Genomic DNA, 23,939 nt, shown 5'->3' on the forward strand with positions numbered 1-23,939 from the left:
TTGCAAGCATGTGGTTTTTGTTCGTCTTGTCCATCGTTGGTCTAATACCATGTATAATAGTCAACTTGTTGGGCTTCTTATCTTCGTATCTCATATCCCTGGACTGTAAAACTAAAGCCTAATTCTTTTTTTTTTTTTTTTTTTTTTTTGTCAAACAACTAAAACCTAATTCAGGAATTAAAATATTCGGCTCCTTAACTTATACGTAAGAGTCCTTCCTTTTTACACACAAATTACAGTTTGATATGTGCACATAGACTTTTCTCTTTATGGGTTTAATGAGTTTTTTTATATAATATGTCATTTATCTTTACAGACAAATTGCAGTTTGACATGTGAGCATAAACTTTTTTTTTTAATGGTTTTAATGAGTTCTTTTTATAAAATAGCAATAGGTGCTGCTTAAGAGAATATTAACTTACGTGTCAATAAAATAGTAATAGCTTTTGGAAAGATCTAAGCAAGTGTAAATGAAAAGCTTTGACCATAACTTAACAGATGAGTGATAGGCGCAAGCCCGCAAGAATTGGTGGGTTTTCTGCACTTTCTCCATTGACCATCATTTTCCAAGTACCCCCACTTGAATTCCAAACCATTTAAAAAGGAAATGATCACATCCTCTGAGCTCTAACTAACTTGCCATCAACACAACCGCGGGAATCAACGAACTTTTCAATCCCTCTCCCTCCAAATGACTAAACAAAACACCCCAACATCTTCCCTCCAAACCCACCTCCACTTCCTCCTCCTCCTTCCCCTCCTCCTCCTCCTCCTCCCCCATGCCAACTCCCAATCCCTCCAAGACCAAGAACAAGCAGTCCTCCTAAAACTCAAGTCCTACTTAAACTCTCCGCCATTTCTCAGCCATTGGATCCTATCAAAATCAAACGCTTCTTCCCACTGCTCCTGGCCTGAAATTTCCTGCACCAACAACTCCGTCACCAAATTGTTTCTCGACAACAAGAATATAACCCTACCGGTGCCATCCTTCATCTGTGATCTCAAAAACCTCACAGTCATTGATCTCAGCTACAACTACCTCCCCGGAGCATTCCCAAAAGCTGTCTACAAGTGTTCCAAGCTAGAGTACTTGGACCTGTCTCAGAACTACTTTGTAGGCCCCATTCCTAATGACATCGACAGCCTGCCCCGGCTTCAACAACTTATCCTCGCCGGAAACTACTTCTCCGGTGATATTCCTCCCGCCATAGGGCGGTTGCAAGAGCTTGAGAATCTTCAGCTGTACATGAACCAGTTCAATGGCTCTGTCCCACCAGAAATAGGTAACTTGTCAAATCTCAAAGACCTGAACATGTCTTTCAATATAAAACTTGTGCCTTGGAACTTGCCTTCCAATTTTACCAAGTTGAAAAAGCTCAAGACTTTATGGATACGCCAATCGAATTTGATCGGAGAGCTTCATGGGACACTTGGGGAGATGGAGGCACTTGAACAACTGGATTTGGCAATCAACAGTTTGAGTGGGGAGATTCCGAGCGGTTTGTTTTCGTTGAAGAATTTGAGTATAATCTATCTCTTCAAGAACGGGCTTTCTGGGAAGGTTCCTCGAGTGATCGAATCATTGAACTTGAGCATTCTTGATCTCTCTAACAACAATTTAACAGGGACAATACCAGAAGAGTATGGAAATCTTACCAAATTAACAGAATTGGCTTTGTTTTTCAATGGTTTTTCGGGGGAAGTTCCGAAGAGCATTGCCCGCCTGCCAAACCTCATACATTTCAAAATCTTCAACAATAATTTGTCAGGAATATTGCCTCCAGAGTTTGGGAGGCACTCAAAACTCGAAGCTTTTGAAGTTTGTGTCAATAGGCTAACCGGAAAACTGCCAGACAATTTGTGCTATTGGGGTAAGCTGGAAACACTTATAGCTTATGAAAATCATCTCAGTGGAGAATTGCCAAGCTCTCTTGGAAATTGCAGCAGTTTGAAGACTGTCAAAGTTCATGATAATTTACTGTCTGGAAACATTCCTAGTGGCATGTGGACGGCGCCAAACTTGACTTCTGTGCTGATAAGCAACAACTCACTTACTGGCGAGCTTCCTGAGAAGCTTTCATCAAATCTTTCGCGGTTGGAAATGAGAGACAACAGATTTTCGGGCAACATTCCAATCGGGGTGTCTTCCTGGAGGGGTTTGATGGTTTTTGACGGCGGTAATAACCGCTTTAGTGGTGCTATTCCTCAGGAATTAACCGCGCTTTCTAGCTTATTGACACTTTCTCTTGATCAGAATCAGCTCACCGGCTTCCTTCCATCGGATATTGTATCGTGGGAGTCACTCACTAGTCTTAATTTCAGTCGAAATCAGCTCACCGGAACAATTCCTGAGAAACTGGGTCTTCTGCCGGGACTTACTGAATTAGACCTTTCAGCAAACCAGCTTTCTGGCGAAATTCCGGATCAACTCGGGCATCGGAAGCTCAACCAATTCAATCTCTCTTCCAATCACCTCTACGGGAAGATCCCTACTGAGTTTGAAAATGCTGCGTATGAAGGAAGCTTCTTGGACAATCAAGGCCTCTGCGCAACTAGCTCGTCAGCAAAGCTCCCCATGTGCAATTCTGAATCCCAAAAGTCCAGCAAACTTTGGTCGAAATCTCTTGCGCTAATCTTATCTTTTGGCGTACTGTTGTGCTTGTTGGCTATTTCCATCTCGTTCTTCATGGTCAGAAGTTACTGGAAGAGAAACGGTGGATTGGATTCTAAATGGAATCTCAACTCATTTCAGAGGTTGAATTTCACAGCTTCAGAAATTCCATCGAAGCTCACAGAAAGTAATCTGATTGGAAGTGGTGGGTCAGGAAAAGTTTATCGCGTTCCTGTGAATTGCAATGGTGATGTTGTCGCTGTGAAAAAGATTTGGAAGAATGAGAATTTAGAAGAGAAGCTTGAGAAAGAGTTTCTTGCAGAAGTCAATATCTTGAGCTCAATTCGACATGCCAACATAGTGAAGTTGATGTGCAGCATTTCCAGTGAGACTTCAAAACTTCTCGTCTACGAGCACTTAGAAAATCGGAGCCTGGATCGATGGCTGCACAGGAGAAATAGGCCATCCAATCTCTCGAGGCCAGTCCATCATGTCGCGCTCGACTGGCCTGAGAGGTTGCAGATTGCAGTGGGCGCTGCTCAGGGCCTCAGCTATATGCACCACGACTGTGTGCCGCCCGTGGTGCATCGCGACGTGAAATCGAGCAACATTTTGTTGGATTCTGATTTCAATGCAAAAATAGGAGACTTTGGTCTGGCCAAGATGTTGGTCAAGCAAGGAGAACTTGCTATAATGTCATCTGTCGCTGGCTCCTTTGGCTACATTGCTCCAGGTAAACCTTATACCCCACAAATGCGAAAAGTTAGGGCATGTCTGAGACCGCTTTTAGAAATCACTTCTATTATAAGTGCTTTTGCAAGAAGTGGTTTTCTCTTCTGCTCATATAATTCTACTAAAACCCTAGTGCTTTGAAGAAGCACGTGAACAAAAAATGCTTCCTAGAAGCACTTCTAAGTTTTTCTGCCAAACGCAGTTAGAAGTTTTTTGGGTTGTCAAAAAAGGAGCTTGCCCTTAGTGCCTAAAGAAGTAAGTGTTATTTTTCTTCATTTCCATTAGCAGTAAACTGGTTTTCCTTACCCAAAATGCAGAATATGCTCAAACAATGCGATTGAATGAAAAGATCGACGTGTATAGCTTCGGGGTCATCCTTCTGGAGTTGACAACCGGCAGGGAAGCCAATGACGGCGATGAACACACTGCCCTCGCTGAATGGGCGCGGTGTCACATTCAAGAAAACAAAGCTATCGCTGATGCTTTGGACAAGGACATCAAAGAACCTTGTCACTTGGACAAAATGTGCTCCGTTTTCAAACTCGGCCTCATTTGCACTGAGAGACTTCCAGATGATAGGCCTTCCATGAAGGAGGTTCTGCAAATCTTGCTCCGATGCAGCCGTCCAGTACTCAGCAGAGAATATACCGAGCATGTTGCCTCTCCTCTGCTCCAAAACTTGAAGCGCAAGAAGACCTTGGAAGACGATGATGGTAGTTTGGTGACCAATGTCTGATGCCTCGTCGAATTCACGAAGAGGAACCGATAAAGGGGAAATAAAACTTTCATTTCGCGTCGGTCTTAAGCTGATCGAATGATCGAATGTATACTATAAGAGGAATTACATAAGACATACTGATCAGATGTATACTAGAGTGCGGCACTGCATCGTTAAGGATGCCGAGCTGCACCCTAGGCGGCGAAACTACCCTGTATATTTGCATATGCGTAACATCAAGAAGGGCATAATAACGAGTAGCGAAAATTCTCGAAAATCAGTGAGAACAATCCTATGAAGTCAAAATTTCGTTAATGGTGACCAATCTACTTGACAATTTATCAGTAGAATGATCTCAAATCTTAAATAGTAGAAAGTTTCGAACTGAAAAACGAAACCGTAAAACACGTTTTATTTGCAATAGAGAACGAGAGAATGTTGCGCAAAACGTAACTACTCACAGTTTACATCCCCTATTTTTTAAGTAATCCAGGAGAAATGAGCTTATACACTGATTAACAACACAACGCGCCTAAACATCCGCAGCGCGAAACAACGGGCTGCAGCGAGAAAGCTTAGCCGATTGTCTACTCCAACTGCCTATTATGATCCTAAGCCAATTACCAGCTCTAAGGGATCATAAATTATGGATGGGATGCAATATCTCTCGAATTATAAGCTGAGAACAGCTTGAAATTGATCCGAAGGAAATAGTGAGAAGATAGGGTAAACGAAAATATACAAAAATTGAGAATGTCACACTTCATTCATCTACCTGGTCTTGACCATTTTATGACTCCTCTACCTCATGGTACTGGGAGTGAGAGGCTGCCAGGAGGGCAGCTCCAATTCCAGAGCCATCGTTTGAGTGCTCGACAGAAATGTGCTCAGCAACTTCGTCACCCAACAACTCTTTGAGAGTACACTCCATGCTGGTGCGGAATTCGGTGTAGTGCTCATACAAACCACCATCCATTGCAACCACCGATTTTTGCTTCTCTCCATCCTTAACTGTGTCTCTGCCTAACTTCTTAAGCACTCCCAAGATCCCAGCAGCAGATAGGCGGGCCCCACGAGTGGCAACTACGTCGCAGACTGCCACAACAACCTTTCTCATTTTCAAAGAGGTGTTGGAGATCTACAATATTGAAAAATCAACCATAAGCTCATGTCACCTGTCTAGAGATTGGCTTGAAATTTTATAGAGAAAAATATGAACGCTCTTTTTTAAGAGTGCATGTTTAAGGACGCCACAAACAAACAGATGACGGCACCGCGTTCACTCTATGAAAATGTGATTCAATGAAAGGTATCATGCTTTCAACCAGTCCTTGTTTTTACTTTTCTAACCACCCACCCAAAAGAATTATGAGGAGGAAAAGAAAAAATTAAAGTAATTTGCACAGCCGGATAACAAAATGATCATGTTATCCCATAGCATGAGCAATGTACCTCAAGGATGTCCTTGAGTTTGCTCCCGACCACTTTCAGATCTGGAGATGAGTCATGATGTATGGCAGACATGTCAGGAGTCCTGCAATTATTACAACCACGCCATAAAGACTCAGAAAACTCTACACTATTCCGAAATTAATGCCAACCCAAGCAAAAACAATTTGGTAGGAACTATATAGAGGTGAAACAATTTATTTAGCATTATCAACCTTTTGATAGACTGTTTCATACACAGATTTCGTTGTGAATAAAAAAAAAGGGACAATTCGCATGTAATCCACAATGGCAGTAGCAATAAGTTTTAATCTAGGCACCATTGAGAAGCAAACCCTCTTAAAATTCGGCAACACACAAACACATCCAATTTACATACCTCAAGCTAACAAGGTTTAAACCAGTCAGTCTACAAAAGATGTTAGAATATACCTTAGTACGAACGGAATTTTCAGTTTTGGTGGGACAACATCACTAAAAAAGTCAGCTTCTTGAGCCATCTTGAGCAATACTCTGCGCACAATTTCCCCTAAATACATGCCAGAAATGATCTTCTCGAAGATCTGCAAACAAAAATTAAATCCATATGATATATCCATCAAGTCATCTACATATGCAAAAACAAGTAACGGAAAATGTTGTTACTTGCTCTCCAGGGTTTAAAGTCTCAGCATCAAGTGCTTGATCGTATTCTGTCAGCGGAAGGTGTGATGAGCGAAAGTTACCCCACTCCATGTTGATAACCTATCAAGAAAATAAACAAAGAATTAGTATGTTCTAACTATAGAACTAAACCTTAGAACCAGGCAACAAACCATAGTTCCACAATTTGATAGGAATTTTTCGTAACATACTAACCATTTCTCCTGATTTTGGTAGAAGACCATGCCATTTTGGAATGGCATGCGCTTTTTCAACATAAGCAGCATTTGTTCCAGTGCCCAATATCACAGCAGCAATGACATCCTGATTGTGGTACCTACCTCCTGCTAATGTACCAATTGTATCATTTACCTGCATCAGCCTGGCAAGTTAGGATTGTCCAAAATGATAAGCAATAAATCACCAAGGTTTAATTCAGCTCCTCGCAGTGTAACATGAAAATCCAAATTGCTGATATTAAAAACCAAACTGGACTGACCAAAGCTGTAACACGCATATCAAGTCCAATTTTTTCCATTGATTTGGTCAGCTCTCCTACCACATCTTGCTCAACCTGCACAAACATCAGCCAAAAACTGTCACAAGGGACACCCTACAATAAAGATTAGTCCACCGCCGCTAAATTAAGTTATTATTGGAACACATTGATTGGGTAACCTGTAGGCAGGAAATAAAGTAATCTGTAGAACATATGTCAAGAAAAGATAACATAACGAAAGCTCCAATGCCCATTGTATCAGGCGCAGTATCCTCCAGACATGACTTACATGACTAACTATCAAAATAAAAATCAATATAGCAAGAGATGTAAAAGTACCGTGTCCTCAATATTGAAGCCTTTTGTCCACTTAATAAGGGTCCCTGAGGTAATTGAAGTTTGCCACACAGGAAATGAAAAGGTAAAACCCAGCTCCCTTTGTCTACCGGGTGCAGGATGCAAACCTTCTCCTTCCGTAGCAACAAATTTTGCAAGTGCTTCGGCAATAAAATCAAATAACCCCTGAAACCAAGTCGTGATAAATTACAACCATGTTTGAACAAATCTAAGCAGGTTTTGTAAGATTGCTTGAAGAAACACTAACTTCAGAAGTTCCAGTCATCAATTGCGGTGGAATGGAAACTTCGTCAAATTCGTGTTTAACAACATGTTTTTCTTTCCCACCAAGCTGTACACGCAGAACACGGAAGTTTGTCCCACCAAGGTCCAACGCATAAAACAGCCCATTCTCATCCCTGAAATGATAAGAATGAAAGTAATGGGAGTTTACCATGAATCCAAAAGGTAAATAAGGGGGGGAAAAGACACCAAATACAGCTCACACAGGGCCAGCCTATCAGCTCAGTTTATGAACCCAAATCACGAACATAATCTACCCATTTATAACACTCATTCTAAGCTTGTCGACTTTAAATTGCCCTTCCTTTTCCATTTGCAATATAGTATCTCAATTTCTTTTCAATACGATGACACTCTAAAAAGATTAGAAGCACATTAATCCGTTGAGTATAGAACATTATAATCCACTAAAATAGCGCAGCCCACACCACATACCGTGAAGAACATACCAAAGACGGAAACTAATAAGAGAGCCATAAAAGCTCCATCTGAAGGACACACGGGATAAGGACAACCGCCAATTTTAGGCTTTTAGCAAATCAAACTTTAATCTCTACAGTTTGATCAAATATTATTTCGAAGCGAAAAATCAATGGGAGCTGCATGAAAAAGCAAAATTCCTACAATCAACTAAAGATTGAAAATTTCTTGCCACAAGAAATCAAAAGAGCACAACATCAACAAATAAGAAATAACCATCGCAAGGAAAGATTAATCAATAGATTATACCCAATACAGAAACACACACCAACTAATAACTTCCACCAAATTACCATACTAATTCAACATCAACATAACTAACTCGTATTTATTAATCAACCCCAATAAATGAGTTCCCATCTCATAAACAACGGAGATTAAAATTCCATCTTTATCCCTTTTAATCAGAAAATTAACAAAAAAAAGGACAAATACACCAGTCCAAACAGAAGACTAATTGCCACAGAACAAAATTATTGAACCCAAACATATTTTTTCAATCCAATCGAAGTTCAAATTACAAGTCTTTCCAATCCCAATCGAAAAATAAGAAATTAAGGGCGGGTGAGATAGACTAAAATACCCAGTGGGGAGGTTATCGACGTAGCTGATGAGCATCTTCAGCTTGCTGCCGCCCTCGGATGCGAGGCCAGCGTGCATTTCCACTGTCATGGCGTCAGCCACCTGTCTCAGCTTACCAATGGGGGTCCCGCACTTATCCTCCAACTCCCTCAGAATCGCCATCGCCCGGGCCCACCTTCCCGAGCTCTTCATGCGGTGCCGCACGACCAGCGCCGCCGCAGCACATACCGCCGCCGCGCACACCACAGCCGCCCCCACCGCCACTTTCCCCATCACCACCGCCGCTCAAATTACCAAATCTTTGATGGGTTTTTCAATCCGAAATCTCCCGAATCCGATTTTGGGGTCAGGAATCGATGGGCGGATTGAAATTCTCGTGCTTGCGGGCTTGCATGAGTGAGAAAGTTTGGGTAGTGAGAGAGAGAGAGAGTAAGAAGTGAAAAATTAAAAGTACAATTTTAGATCGGACTTTCGGGGAGGGATACGAATGGAAAATTGTCAAATCAAGGAATTCCAATCTGCGGCCTAGTTTCTCGGAAAACAAAGCTGTATGAGAAAGAGTGTGTGTGCATGCTTTTATGATTTTCTTGGCCCTGTTTGTTTTCTCGGAAAATTAGCCTTTTCTGTATTATTTTTCTCACACTTTCTCGGAAAATAAGAAGATATCTTTCGGCGTCAAAAATGAATTTCGGTATTTTTTGGAGGGAAATGGCGGGAAAGTGGGCATAGTTTTGCGTTAAAATTACGAGATTGACCTGTCAGAGTCGAGTGCGAAGGTGATGTGTTTTATGGACGAACATGATTCCTTGATGTGATTTGGGATTTTGGAGTTTTCAGTTTAGGGAAGGCTAAGCGTGCGGTTCTCCCTGATTCCAATGCCTAAAGTTGGGATTTTATTGCCTTCCAAACAAAATCTAATATGCTTCAAGCATATGTACATGTTGTTCCTCCAAACAAAAATTAGTATGCTAGCTTCAAGGTTTATAGCTCAGTTGTATCGTTTAAATTTTAGAGTTAAATATGGTTTTCTCGTCTAGAGTAATTTTTTATGTTTGTGATTCTAAGAATGTTATAATCACTTGTAGATTGAAGTACATGTGTGTTTAACAAATAATATTCCCTCGAGTGATTTTGGCATGTCTGGTCTTAAGTGATTTTGAGAATACATAATCACTTACTGGTGGAAGTACATGTGTGTTTGACGAGTTGTTTTATTTCAATGAGTGATTCTAATCTGTCTTGTCTTGAGTGATTATGAGATGCCAAAATCACTTATGAGTTGAAATACATGTGCTTTTGACTGAGTGGTTTCTCTCTAAAAGTGATTCTAAATTGTCCCCTCTTAAGTGATTATAAGAATGCCATAATCACTTAAGGGTTGAAATACATGTGCTCACGAATGATTTTCTCTATTAATCACTTCCAAACATTTGCTTTGAGTAAAGAGATATTGGCTTCGACTCTTCCTCTTTGAATATAATTTTTTCGAATCAAATCTTTATTGCAGAATATTAAATTTTATGAAATGAAAATATTTGCGAGTGTGGGATTTATAGAAAGGGTGGAAGAGTTTAAGAGATAAGGAAAGTAGACCTTCCCCTCGTGTTACGACGAAATCAACCTCTAAACAACTGCAGCCAAAAGAAAAAAAGAAGAAGATATTTATGAAATAAGAATCTGCCATCTCACTACGTGGGGTCTATTTGTCTTCAACTTGAGGGATTAAATTAGATAACCCCCACATAAAGTATAAGGCATAATCATACATCTTATATTTGAGGTGATTTTTTTTTTTTTTTTTTTGGAGAAAATATTTGAGGTGATTTTCAGATTAGATGATCTATTCTCTTTTTTGCTAATTTTTCTTTTTGAACAAATGATGTTATTTATAGACTAAATAAAAATGAATAACATTAGATTGTAGTACTAAATGACTTTTTTCTGCTAATTAACACGACCAATTAAACGAGAAGTGATTCAAGATATGTTAAAGGAATTAAAAAAATGTATCCAACTTGAATGCAGAAGATGGATTGCTTGTTAATAAAACTTGTATATTTCAATTCCTTTCAAAACAGTTGGATTTGAAGGGATAGGTTTCCTTCACATTTAACTTTCTTCTACTTCTTTCAGGTTGAAGAATTCATTCACATCTACCTTCAATACGCATTGAATTCACAAATTAGTTATATTAATCCAATTTTAAACATCAAACGAAACCAGATATTTGATGTCATGATTGCAGTAGGATTTTTTTCCGTTCACAAACATAAGATTGAATTTAAGATTATCTTCAAACTATGGCAACCGGAGGAAAAAATCTCGTGACCCTACTCAAGAATACAAAGCTTGGTGTTGATAAAGCATTAAGATTCAAGTGCCCCTCGTTAAGTTTTAAGCCAGTTCAGGTCTAGGGCAAAAGATTGCGAAGAACGGAAGATGATTCTTTTCGGATCTACTTTGTGAGGATTCATATCCTAGCTGTTTATATCGTACGGCCAATTTTCATCACGTACTATTTGTATTTAATTTTAAATAAAAAAAATCAAATGATTTTTTACCGCATGATGCACAATAAATTGTTAAGACGTGAAGATCTCTATAAACTTCACAATTTAAATCTGAATAGGATCCAAATCCGCAAACAACAATAGCCAGATTATTAGGTCCGGCCAAAATTCGTGACTGGATGCCCACCCCTATTTGGTCCTTGTCCCTCATCTGGAGGTTCCATTTCAGTTCCATCAATAGATGGAATCCCAAAACGTGGTCCTATCCTACATTTAGACACAACTTGTTCCTAACCAAATAAAACATTTGTTATAATTGAAGAACAGAGACAAAATCAATTCAAGCCGACACATGACAGGCCTGCATGTAGGGTATCTTTTTTCGTTTATGGGAAGTGATTTTTATAATTTTTTTTTATTCGATTCGATTGATTCAATAGAATGTTACGTTGATGTTATCCAAAGAGCTTAATTTTTTTTGTTTTTTACAGACAACGATTGTCTGTTCTTCCATGTTCTCATGTTTTGTGTAATCACGGTTAAACAATGTCAATATTTTATATTATTTTTTTTTATAGAGATAATAAAATAAAAATGAATATTAATATAAAATGTTGACGTGATTTAACCGTGATCACACAAATAAAAGGGTACGAAAGAGCATCGGAGGTGGAAGGGCAGATAATCTTGTCATTTTTTTGCTGTCTTCTTTATAATGAATATATTTCACTTTTTATGACCAGATCGGATGCTCCAATTGTACCAAATTGGTATACATATTTGTTATAAAATAGAACACGTAAAACAAAATGTGTGATGTGTCGTTAATCAAAAGCTACCCTTGTCGAATTACTTTTGGGGGAGGTTCTTGTTACAGGCACAAGCAACAGTGGAAAAAGCCAGACACCACCCCCCTTATATCCTCAAGAACAAGAACAAACAATGCGCGACTCGATGAGAGAGATAGACACAATCTGGTATAGACAACCGATGATATTTAATTGGTGATGAAACCTTGCAAAATGCATGAATCATAGTGACACATTCTACATGTATTGCGATCACATTTCCTATAGAAAATCAATCAGTCAATTAGTTAGGGTACCTACGGTTTCATAAGAAACTAGCTAGTCAGCTAGTTCCTTGGCAGTGGGGATTTTACAGGAACAAGATAATTCCCGAAGGGCGAATCAAAGATCCTATAGCTTCCGGTCGCACCTTTTTGCGCTTGTGCAACTGCCGCATTTTTGGCCTGCACAATCCTCAAATTCACTCCGGCACTTGTAGTTTGAGACTCTGGAACCTACATACGTACAGCAACATAGCATTTCCCCCTCAAATCGATTAGTTACTGACGTTCCAACTCTGCTCTTCTTCTCGACCGGTGCAGGCACCTTAATCCCACTGTACATTTGAATACTCAACACCAGTCAGTCCAATTAAGAAGTAAACAATTTCTTCCCGGCTAGTCCAAAAAATTCTAAATTTTGTATCTTTTCACCGAACCAAAATTATCCCACCAGATTAATTTACACCCAAGGCCCCCAGCTAGCTCTATTCAACAAATAAATGAAGCAATAAAACAACAAAATTTTAACAATACTAAAATATGTGAATTGAAGAAATCACCATGTGGTTTGATTACCTGAAAGACGATGGTTCGTCGGCTTTCCTCCTCCTGGGTTGAGCCGCCATTGATGGCCGCTCTCTCTGACCAATAACAACGAACGAAGGGCTTATGGGTTTAATGAAAGGATCGATTTTAGACCGCAAACTTTGAAGTTATGGGCTTATGGACCGGACCGGGTCTTCTAACAAAAGGAGCTCTGTATTGAATGGGCTGGGTTTTTGTACTTAGTTGTGGGCCCAGACCATGGTATAATCCAGTTAACACATCACTCTGTGCAGCGTGCAGGTAGTTAAGCTTAGGAATGTCCTTGAGGTGGGGGAAAATTGGGGTTTCTTATCAACAAAACATGGATTAGACATGATTAGATTCTCCATATAATGATAACCCCACGCCTAATTCTGCTCTTTAAGCACTAATCACTCTTGAAAATTTGGGATGATGCTGCACACGCTCTGGATATTTCATGTTAAGTATCACTTTTGAGGATTTAGCAATCATTTCTCTCAAGCACCATTGCCATTAGTTGCTATTTCTTTTTCCATAGCATTTAACCTAGCTATCGTTTACTTTAACTTGCTATATAGTCTTAACTCTTGAACTATATGTAGACAGGTCGTGTTTTAGGTCATGAGATATTCTAAGATATAGGACATTATGTCTCCAGTTATATAGCAGAATCTCGTAAGTGCTCTTGAAGTAACTATTGTTGATCAACTACTGCTATGTAGTATTCACAAGTGTATCTCGTGAGTTATTTTATCTTGACAACTTCTCGATATGTACTTGTTCTATGACGTGATGACTTTTGACATCTACTAGTGGTTAATTTCCCATCTTCTGGTGGAGGTGATAGTGGCGACCCTTTTGCATTGGTGGGATTTTAATTAATTCAACCAAAATAATATTGATTTGGATGCACTGATGTAGTTAATTAGTTCTCCTTAAAAACAGTCCAATCAAATATAAATCTCCCTCCAAAGTCACTGGTGCAAGAAAACTTGACCTCCCATATCGAACCAAATCTATTCTCATCATTCTGCAATTCTTTGTGGATGTACGCCTACACTTTTTCGGATTTCTGTTTCCATTTTGTCAACCTAAGATAATGTTTTCTTTTCTTAATTAGTGATTATTGAAGTGATTGACTTGACTAATTACTTTATATTTGACACCAATTCGATTTAGTACACAACAATTATTCAAGGTTATAGTTATTTAATCTATCTGAACAAAGTAAATAATAGCTTGATTATTCATGATTAAGATGTGGAACATTCTCCTAAATAGACAGGTTAATCACAATGCCAATTAAGTTGGACCACCAATACGGTTTGTGGGGTACTAAATCGAGTTAAGTCTCAAGAGCAATCTATACTCATGCGACTAGGGTTTGAAATTAAATGTTGCTCAGTGCACGCCTTTCATTCTTGCATCAATCAAGGAAATTATACAAAACCGAACCCAGTAAAGAACATATATCTGTGTTTAAAAGAAAGCAGATCATTAACCTAGCTCTTCCTCTGGCCTACCCAGTTTTCCATGTGGCTAGGGCCCAATTTGCCATGTGTATCTCCATATTGCAATACGGGGAATTGGATCCTCTCCGAGACAACCCCTCGGGATCCTCCTGACAGGTGTTAATGGACCGTTGGATTTTTATCTAACGGCTACAAAAAAGATGGTCATCTAAAAGTTATACTAATTGTAGCCGTTGGATAAAAATCCAACGGCCCATTAACCTTGATCAGGAGGATCCCGAGAATTTGCCTTGGAGAGGATCCAATTCCGCAATATGGCTTTTTAGAACTGGTTAATTATTCTCAACAATATGACACAATCCTCATGCAAAGACCCTTTTATTAGGTCAAACACAAACAGTATTGTAGAGGGTCCCAATGAGATTGGAGTTTTTGTTCACTTGTTTCCTCCTTCCAAAATGGACTTTCAGTCTTGACCTTGATTGTTAAAAGCAGTCCAAGTCCAACTTATACGCTGAAATAAGCAGTCTTGCAGGAGTTGTGCTCGGCTTTATTGATGGAATAAGATATAGATATATTGAGTTGTGTTATCGTCAATCATTTATTTTTAACCATTATACGTGTGCACTCACATCTTATTAACTGTTAGATTGCCCATATGAGCGCGTAGACGACTAATCTTTGTAACACTCTTTAATAATTCATTAAAAGGCCATGAGGATTGAGGGGTACGGTTCACATTGTTGAATGAGTAATGCTTAATGTATGAAAGGTCAGTAATGGTGTGGATTTTGGACAAGAATGTCTCACGACCATGTGCACAAATGCCCTCCACGTCGGGTTTGGCATGCGTGTGGGTCTCTTCCAAGTGGTTCTGTTTTTTGCATCTTTTGCGTGACAATTTTGGTAAACTACAGCACACTAGGATCCCACAAAATTTCCAAGCATGGAAAGTTTAAACTATATAATTTATGAACTAATTAAGAACATTCATATTAATTATATTTAGCTCTTTTTTCCAGATAATAAAATGGGTCTTCTTCTTCTATCTTCTTCTACTTTAAAAGAAAAATTAGATGGTTGCTAGAGTTTAGATGGATTTTAAATAGATGCATATACATAGAGATGGGAGGTGAGCTGTGCGTGTGAGACAAGTAGCTGGCCTTTACAAAGACCCATCGGCATCTCCTTCCTATACAGTATATAGTTTACCTATTTTCTGTCCCTTTTTCGATTTCTTTGAGAGTGAGATGAGTTACATCCTACATGGGCATGCACCAGTGTTTTCGCTTTCTGGCAAACTTAAAGTATACAACAAGCCAACGGTTGTGCAAAGATTGGCTGCTACTTATAATATTTATTCATGATTTGAAGTATCAGCTGCCAAATCTATCCAAAACTTACTGCAACGGTGTGCATGTATATGTTTTTGTATATATATTTTTCTCTTCATGTGATGTATAAGAGTTTAAGGTTTACGACAGAAGCACGAATGAGTATACCCTCCGTTAATGGTCTCTTCGATCCCACGATATATTACGTTAGGACAGAGGAAAAAATCTAGCTAAAACTTACCTGCCTAAACCTTAATGTATTGCTTAAGGAAAATATTGGCACAAACCGGTATACAACCCCTTACAGTCTGTTTCCTACTATCTATGCTTTGAACACCACAAACAGCTACTTTCTATTCACCCAATCCCAACTTTCTTCTTTATCTCCATGTTATATTTTGGGTTTTTTAAAATGATATAGTTCTTGTTTCTGTTCAACTTTAGAATTTTTTTGGGGGTGGAAAATGCATGATAATACAAACTGAAAGGTAAACTTACACAGTTGGAAAGAAAAGATCGGGGGTATGAATACTATGTATGTGGAAAGGAAATGCTTTGCGGTCGCTTATACCTTTTTGGAAATTCAGTGTGATCTTTGGCAGGGCTTTTTGGCAAAAGGAAAGCTCATATTAGTTTATGATATGCAAAAGTGGCAGTTTTGAATGCCTTCTGTGCTCCTTTCCCATATTTGGGGTGTTGCCACGAGTCCCATAGCGTTGATGTTTTTGTTCTCTTTTCTTTTGTGTATTTTTTTCCTTTTTGGTTTCGTTGCCCTTTCGTGATCATGGGAATGAAAATATCACTTTTTATTCCTCGTAATGCGATGGTTCTCACATATTGGTTGTTGGGTGGGCGATATGTATATTTGAAATCTTAAAATACATGAAAAAAGTTAATAGTACTACCACAAAATGCTATTGCCATATGCACTTTTCAAAGCCATCCATAAAGAAAAAGTCAATCTACAAAACTTTCAACAATTATATATGTTATCTTCTGAATGATATATGTCAGAAAAATAATGCAAAAAAAAATAAAACATAATGGACCTATTATACAGTAGTTGGAGGAAGAAGGAGTTCACTTATAAAACAGCATTTTCTTGTAGGATTAAGGAGTTGAACGACAATGAATTTGGCTTATATCCAATGCATTGGTTTTTGAACAAGGCATAAAATCTTAGTCTCTTCATTAGCTTACAGAGAATAAACCCTCAATTAGTCTCATCTTTCACTCTTTAGTGAGTACGATGTATACACATCTTTCCCCTAATCACTCATCTTATGAGCAATATGTTCGTGATTGATAGTTGTAAGAATAAGACGTATAAATCGATGCAACTGTGCAACCTAAATTTTCTTGTTCTATAAGATAGCAACGGTAAATATGTTTACAGTAACTTGATGGGTTAGTTATTCGATTGAGCACTCTGCATTCTATGATGCGAAACTTTGTGATTAAGAAAAGGATTGATTAAAGATGTCATAATTGGCTACTAATAACCTTTGCCTCAAGTGGGAGGTCAAACTGCAAACTAGCAGTCAATTAGAATGGCTTGTTTATTTAAACAAGAAGCAGCAGTCTAGCTAAGTATACGTACGTACTGCGCGCTAGGGTTTTTACCAACTCATGCAAAGCAGAGTATTTTAAATTTGATGCTACTGAAACAGTATACTGGTCATGTGCCTCCATGATCGATACACACTCACACACACACACACATATGTACAAATATAAATATATATCAAGTGGCTATGATATATATGTTATATTGCTTACACACTATAGGTAGCTGCTGCCCATCACCCAATAAAGATGCCCCACTAGGGTTTCTGCTGCGTGTGACGGGAGACCTACTCACAATCCACCAAATAAGAACCAAGAAGTTCCCTAGCACAAAGGCTTCTACTGTCTCGGTTCAACACCTGTGCCTTTCCCAGTTTCCCTCATTTCTGCATCCCCTTTTTACTTTCTAGTTATTAGTTTTTAATTAATCCCTTGGAAAAGAGGTTAATTTATTAATCCTCTTACGATCTTCAGTCTTTCTTTAAAGCAAATCTAGGCAGAAAGAAACCTACATGCTTTGTGCAATTGGGTTTCTACTATAATTAATTATAACCCTAAGAATTATATCTAATATATTCTCGTATGCCTTACAGCATCATTGACAACGAAGTTCATTCTCATCAAGCCATGGATCCATTACTTACCAACACCATGTGTAAACAAAGGTTCTGATATATAGATTGTTTAAATTTTCTGAATTAAACCCTAAATTAAATTGATTTCTTAAAATTGTATGATGAATCACCAGCTTGATGCATATTGTCAATCTACTTATATATTATAATACGTCTTATATTTATTAATTATGATTTTACGTTTAAAAGAGTAAATTAATTGCTTATGTATATTATGGTCCGTGAAAATGAAGAACAACATATAGCATACATTGTTAAATTTAACAGTTGAATTTGAGCTCAAACATCCAAACTCGTTAAATATGAGCCACTTAAAATGAATTATACACTATAAATTGATTTAAAATAGAAGAACGGCGAACAATGGAGGGAGCACACAAAATTTGTCTGTTGGAAAGAAGTGGTGCACCGAAGAGGGGAAGATGGTGTCAGATAATAGGGTTGGAAATGTGTGCGTCAAATTCACTACAAGGCACAACCTAGCACAAGGTGGCTATCAAACTAGCTCTCTCTTGATCTCTCTTCATCTGATTCTGAGCCACCGACCCAGCATACCCCACCTTCATTACTGTTTCTCTTATTTTCGTGCTCCATGTATGTATATATATATACGCCCTTTATGTAAAGGGGTCTTTATAATTTTTTTAAAATAGAGATTAGTTGTAGGATTCACATCACATCGAACTTTAACGATCCGAATTGTGTATTTTTCAAGTTGCATGACCCGGCAGTTTCTGACACGACGCGAGACACGAAAACGATACGAAAATAACGAGTTTCAGGTCAACACGATAACTAATTGGATCATTATCGAGTGACCCATTAAGAACCTGTTAATAACGGGTATACAAGCGGGTAATATGTGGGTAACCCGTTTCGACCCATTAGGAAAAAAATTATTTTGATAATTTTAATGTTTAATTACCAAAATATTTATTATAAAATACAATAATCATATTAATATATTCTATATTAAATATATAGTTTTGTATTATTGTTAAATTTACGTTTTTATTTATTTTAATCGAGGGAATTGATGGAAATGCCCTAGGGGGCAAAACGTAATTTTTCGAGGACGTATTTGATCCTCATATATTCTGTCATGTTTCTTGACATATTTGGATAGAACTCGACCTCACGAACGCGTAGGCACAAACCGTTCGTGAAATGAAGTTATAACGAATGAGTTATTAATGAGTGAAGTGGAGGGCAAAATAGATAATTTAACATTTAATTGGAAAGCTCCAAAAAATCTGGAATAATGGGATGAGCCATGTGTGTGGCTGAGATTGACGGAGCAGATGAAGGAAGCAAGGAGATAAAGTAGGGAAAAGAGGGAGGGAGATAACCAATTGAGGGAGAGAACAAGGAGGGGAAATGAGAGAAAAGGGAAATGGGGGATTCTTGACCCACGCCCTTTTGACCCAACCCGATCAACTCCTTACTCTTCCAACGGCTTTCCGCCCATTTTTCCGGCGAATTACATCAAACCATCACTTGGAAAACCCTCCATGATCTTCCCTCTTCCTATTACACCCCAAAAATCAAGGGATTTGGCCTTGAAATTAAGAGAACCCGCACGGTGGGGTGCGGCGGCTTTGTGTTCGAATCACCTAAATTTGAAGCTAACGACATGCATCTCCACCACCATTAGACTTTCATTAAGGCCTAGAACAAAGCCCAAACAACTATAGGGACGGTGGAGCACCAGAAGTGATGGATCGAAGCCACCCATTCTTAGGGTTCCGACGGGTTTGAGATGAATTGGACCTTTTCCCAGCTAAATTAGACTTGGCCACAAGTATAAAACTTTCTCTATTCATTGAGATCTTCATTCTTGTAAATTTTGGTAATTTTTGGAAATAGTTGGATTTTCCGGTGAGTCAGGGCGGCTGACCGCCACCTGCGGCGACGTGTGGGCCGGGCTATCCCCTGACCTTCCTAGCCTAAATTTGATACCCCTAATTCCATATGTGAAGTCAGATTGATGAAATTTCATTGTTTGAACATAGTTATGATAGAGACATTCACTTGATCCTTATATGAATTGAAAATTCAACCGTTGAATCGTCACCAAACTTTAATACGTTATAATACATAATATTTGAGGACAACAGGAACTAACGAATCTAGAATCTGACACACGGATCTTCCCGAGCTGAATTTGTAAGCTCGTAAAATAAAACGTCGGCCGCTACTTAATTCTAGTAATTAGTGGAGATCCGACCGTTTGATCGCAATGAAATTTTAGTATGATGTTCTAGAAGCATAATGTTGATCTTTGGAAGTTACGGATCAGAAATCCGAGGTACGGATCAGAAATCTGAGGTGCGGATCTTCTGGATTGAGTTACGTAGGATTGTGGACCCTACCATCGACTTTTGATTGACGGTTGACTTTTGGTCAATGGGTTTCAAATCATTCTAGAATGTCTTTGGGATGTATTTTATGTAAGTTACGTGTTCTATCGATAAGAATTCTAAGACGTTATTTGATAATTGTTCTAGGCAACGATGGTTCGTGCTGCCTCGATTTCGTGCTAAGGAATTGTAGTGCAGACTTCAGGTGAGTGGGTCTTATCCATTTTATAGTATATATATGATTGATAGTTCCACAAATGCTTTTAAGTTAATTTATGCATTTTATGCCATGTCATATATCTATATATAAATAAATATTTTTTTTTAAAATACTATGATATGGTTGAGTTTTAGATTGCATCATGGCATATCCATACGCATATTACCTGCATATAATTGTTGTGAATGCTTGGAAGTGCTAAGGTGAACGCGGGACGCGCAGGCAAGTTCATGTGAGTTTATTGTGTTATTTGAAATGATTGAGTTGTGGCATGACTATATTTATGATTTATGCAACTCCGACACTATTGTACAAGTTGCAATAATAGATAACTCTGATATAGTATCGTATAGGTTGCAATAATTGGCAACTCCAACACTAGCGTACATGTTAGGCAACCCTGACACTGTCGTATAGGTTACAATAATGGGCAACTCTAACACTGGCGTACAGGTTGCATTAGGCAACTCTGACTCGTGTGTTATCATAGATTGATTTATGAGTTGTGCAGGTTGCCTTAGGCAACTCTGACTCATGTGACAACATAGATTGATGAGCACCTGATTTTATTATGTTTCTGCTGATATGTAGTGATTTGGAATATTTCTGGATTTACTGTTGATTTGCATTTGATTTCATACTTATACGTAGTATGATTTTCTAGAAACTATACAGGTTTTACAGCGAGGGGTTACAACATTTTCAAAAGGTTTTTTTTTATTAAAACTTTATTTTCAGGCCCACTCATCCTTATTTTTCGCCCCTCCAGGGTTTAATAGCTAAGCTTCTTATCGACAAGGATTCGTGGCAAATCTTGGTATTGGAGATTACCTTCGATGGTATGATTCTCAATTCAGTCCACTGTACTTTACTTATGCTCTGACGTTACTTGTGAAATGAGTTCATTCCCGCTCACAATTCACTCTTGTATTTAGGCACTTTTAAGTTTAAATTCATTCACATTTTCCACATCACTACACTTTATGGCTTCGTCACCTTCCATCACAACTCGATTCGGAGTCCTAGTGGACAATCCAGGTCAGGATGTGTCAATTATTATTCTATATAATTTAAATTTAAAAAAAAAGTTTTAGTCATAATTTATTTTTATTGTGAGAGTTCCTTATTATCATTACTAGGATAAATTTTACTTAACATGTTGTCCAAAATTAAAATAAACTAGTATAGTATTTGTATAGGCAAGAACTAAGAAGACATACATATAACTATGAAAAATGTGAAAGAATATATATACACTTGTGATTCATCATTATTCCTCTACGAGTAGATAATGATTACACTTACATTATCATTTAGATTTTTAACATCCTCCAAACCCTCATGAATAATATTTTTTATTTCAGGGCAAAATTAATAATAATTATTGTAGAAGTGTACAAAATGTTAAAAAAAAAAAAAAAATGCAATCACTCATAGTGACAAGCTTTACAACTTTCATGAATGGGTCAACTTCGAAATCTAACACAATAATCCATAAACCTTAAATTTATATTTAATCGTCATTTACACTTTATTCTTCTTACTGAATTTCATTTTTTAAATTTTCTTTTTTGAAAACATGATCATCTAGCGGATGTAAGAAGATGAACGGTTCAAATCTTTGATATCACGTTTCGATATTTACGGTTAACTGAAATATGAGTCGATGTCATATAGTTTGTAGAATCTTTATAAACATCAAGCAATATTTTCACTAACCGTAAAACTCTGAATATAATATCAACGATCTAAACCGTTCATCTTCCTACATCCTCTAATAGATGTTTTCAAAAAAGAAAATCCGGAAAAAACTGTTGATGAGAACAATGAAGTGTAAATGTAAACAACAATCAACAGTTAAATTTTGATCTATGTTTATATGATTATAGTGGTGAATTTCGAAGTTAAACTCTTCATGAAAGTTGTAAAGCTTGTCATTACGAGCGTTTATATATTTTTTGCACTCCTACATTAATTAAAAAACTATTAAAGACTTTACTTAATTAATTAAGCTATTAATTAATCTATACTCATTTTGTTTTAGAAGCAATGGATGCTAGAGATTGAGATTCAGTAAACCTTAGTGATGAGGAGTCCGTGGAGATTATAAAGGGAACAGAACGAGATCTTGGAAGCGAAAGTATAGACAATACAAATACGATTCTTGCAAAGAAAAAAGCTAGAGCAATCAATTTAGGTAAGCAAAAATATACTTAAAAAAATGCATTTTTATGTTTTGGATGTTACAATATGGTAAGTATATACTCATTTAGTATTATATTTTTCATTTGATTATTTATTGGTTTAAAATATATTTTCCTTAACAGTTAACGGGTCGGGTCATATTACCTGTTAATATTATCGGGCTGATTTCAGGTCTGGTCATTTTACCCGTTTATTCTAACGGCTGTTACATGACACGACCCGTTAAGATATCGAGTATATGACACAAAAATGACACAAACACGGAAAACACGACACGAATGCTAGGTCTTTGCACCTCATAGATCATTCTTGCACAATATTAGCCAAATCGGAAATGTTTAAGACATGCATCTAATTAAGTTCAAAGAAATTAAAGAATACTTTGTTTTATAAAAAACAATGAAATTTTATCTTGATAATTAAATAGGCAAATGGTTTCAGATGGAATTGAATTTTTGCAAGGATGATCTATGAATTGAGACTTACAAAATAGACGGTTCGAAACGTTAAAGTTCGATATAAAGTAGACCCCACACCTTTTTTTTTTTTTTTTTTTTTCATAAATGGCCTGATATATATACCTATATATCTTCAAGATTTATTAATAAACATAAACGCAAATGTGTTCGTGGAAAAAGACAATACGTTAGTCAATCGCGCCCAACTCAACAAGACAGTGAGTGAAAGCTGCAGAGAGAGAGAGACAGAGAGAGAGTTGCATGCAAAACGCAAATGCATTCGTGGAAAAAGACAATACGCTAGTCAATCGCGCCCAACTCAACAAGACAGTGAGTGAAAGTTGCACAGAGAGTGAGAGAGAGAGAGAGAGAGAGAGAGAGAGTTGCATGCACAACACAGAGGTAACATGCATTTATTTTTTGGAAGTTAAAGTAAATTAATATATATAGCAATAACAATGCATGCACTTTTGGTCATTGATCATTGAAGGCGTCTCTGTCTCTTTCCTTCCGTCTGTATACGTTTATGGAAACCCAGCGAGGCGCTTATGTGCTACGTCTCCCGGCCCCCATCCACCAGGACCATCACGCACGTATAATTTGACTTTCAACCTCACAAACCTCACAAACCCTTTGGCCTAGCTTGTAACTATATGCTTATATATTCATACATATACATATACATATACATATATATATATATTGTTGGGATTTTATGTTTATTTAAATTTATTAGAGTTAGTTTTTTTTTATTTTTATTAACTTTGGTTTCCTATTTTTATGGAGAAAATCTCTTCTTAAACTGCAAGGTTTTATTTTGATTTGGGAGACCTATTCTGTAACATCCCACATCGACCAACGGAGAGAGGATGATGTGCCTTATATGTACATGTCTACCTCCATATAGCACGAGGCCTTTTGGAAATTCATTGGCTTCGGATTCCATCGGAACTCCGAAGTTAAGCGAGTTTGGGCGAGAGCAATCTCAGGATGGGTGACCCACTAGGAAGTTGTTCGTGAGTTCCCAGAAACAAAACCGTGAGAGAATGGTAAGCCTAAAGTGGACAATATCGTGTACAGCGGAGCCGGTCTGGGATGTGACATATTATTTCTCAACAAAGTGGCTTTACTCCCTTATTTTGTGAGCGTGATCTACTCAACTACTTCAACGTTAAAGTCTTGCAACTATGT

At 37.8% G+C, this 23,939-nt stretch overlaps 2 protein-coding genes and 1 long non-coding RNA gene across 3 annotated transcripts; 1 reads left to right on the top strand and 2 right to left on the bottom strand.

Moving 5' to 3' along the window:
- Positions 1 to 633: 633 nt before the first annotated feature.
- Positions 634 to 4,310, top strand: LOC137731319 (receptor-like protein kinase HSL1). The gene is made up of 2 exons (XM_068470426.1): positions 634 to 3,344; positions 3,661 to 4,310. Exons 1-2 carry the CDS (start codon positions 692 to 694, stop codon positions 4,077 to 4,079), a joined length of 3,072 nt encoding a protein of 1,023 aa, XP_068326527.1. The 5' UTR covers positions 634 to 691; the 3' UTR covers positions 4,080 to 4,310.
- A 136-nt stretch (positions 4,311 to 4,446) lies between these two features.
- Positions 4,447 to 8,993, bottom strand: LOC137731329 (hexokinase-1-like). Its single transcript, XM_068470436.1, has 9 exons — positions 8,354 to 8,993; positions 7,256 to 7,406; positions 6,991 to 7,173; positions 6,652 to 6,726; positions 6,369 to 6,524; positions 6,156 to 6,254; positions 5,943 to 6,073; positions 5,514 to 5,595; positions 4,447 to 5,199 (listed from the first exon to the last, which is right to left on the bottom strand). The coding sequence occupies exons 1-9, from the start codon at positions 8,623 to 8,625 to the stop codon at positions 4,852 to 4,854; spliced, it is 1,497 nt and encodes a 498-aa protein (XP_068326537.1). The 5' UTR covers positions 8,626 to 8,993; the 3' UTR covers positions 4,447 to 4,851.
- Positions 8,994 to 11,840: 2,847 nt separating this feature from the next.
- LOC137729743 (uncharacterized) lies at positions 11,841 to 12,573 on the bottom strand. Its single transcript, XR_011068031.1, has 2 exons — positions 12,508 to 12,573; positions 11,841 to 12,266 (listed from the first exon to the last, which is right to left on the bottom strand). It is a non-coding gene; the product is annotated as an uncharacterized lncRNA (long non-coding RNA).
- Between the last annotated feature and the right edge of the window lie 11,366 nt (positions 12,574 to 23,939).

The sequence above is a fragment of the Pyrus communis genome, chromosome 1, assembly GCF_963583255.1.
Source record: "Pyrus communis chromosome 1, drPyrComm1.1, whole genome shotgun sequence".
NCBI classification, from domain to species: domain Eukaryota; kingdom Viridiplantae; phylum Streptophyta; class Magnoliopsida; order Rosales; family Rosaceae; genus Pyrus; species Pyrus communis.

What these genes read in the sequence shown, in the direction of transcription:
- LOC137731319 (XM_068470426.1), top strand. Translation starts at nt 692, where the DNA reads ATGACTAAACAAAACACCCCAACATCTTCCCTCCAAACCCACCTCCAC. An exon ending in CTTTGGCTACATTGCTCCAG is followed by an intron (nt 3,345 to 3,660) that starts GTAAACCTTATA and finishes CCCAAAATGCAG; the next exon opens with AATATGCTCAAACAATGCGA.
- LOC137731329 (XM_068470436.1), bottom strand. Translation starts at nt 8,625, where the DNA reads ATGGGGAAAGTGGCGGTGGGGGCGGCTGTGGTGTGCGCGGCGGCGGTA. An exon ending in TACCAAAATCAGGAGAAATG is followed by an intron (nt 6,255 to 6,368) that starts GTTAGTATGTTA and finishes TTTTCTTGATAG; the next exon opens with GTTATCAACATGGAGTGGGG. An exon ending in CTTTAAACCCTGGAGAGCAA is followed by an intron (nt 6,074 to 6,155) that starts GTAACAACATTT and finishes TTTTGTTTGCAG; the next exon opens with ATCTTCGAGAAGATCATTTC.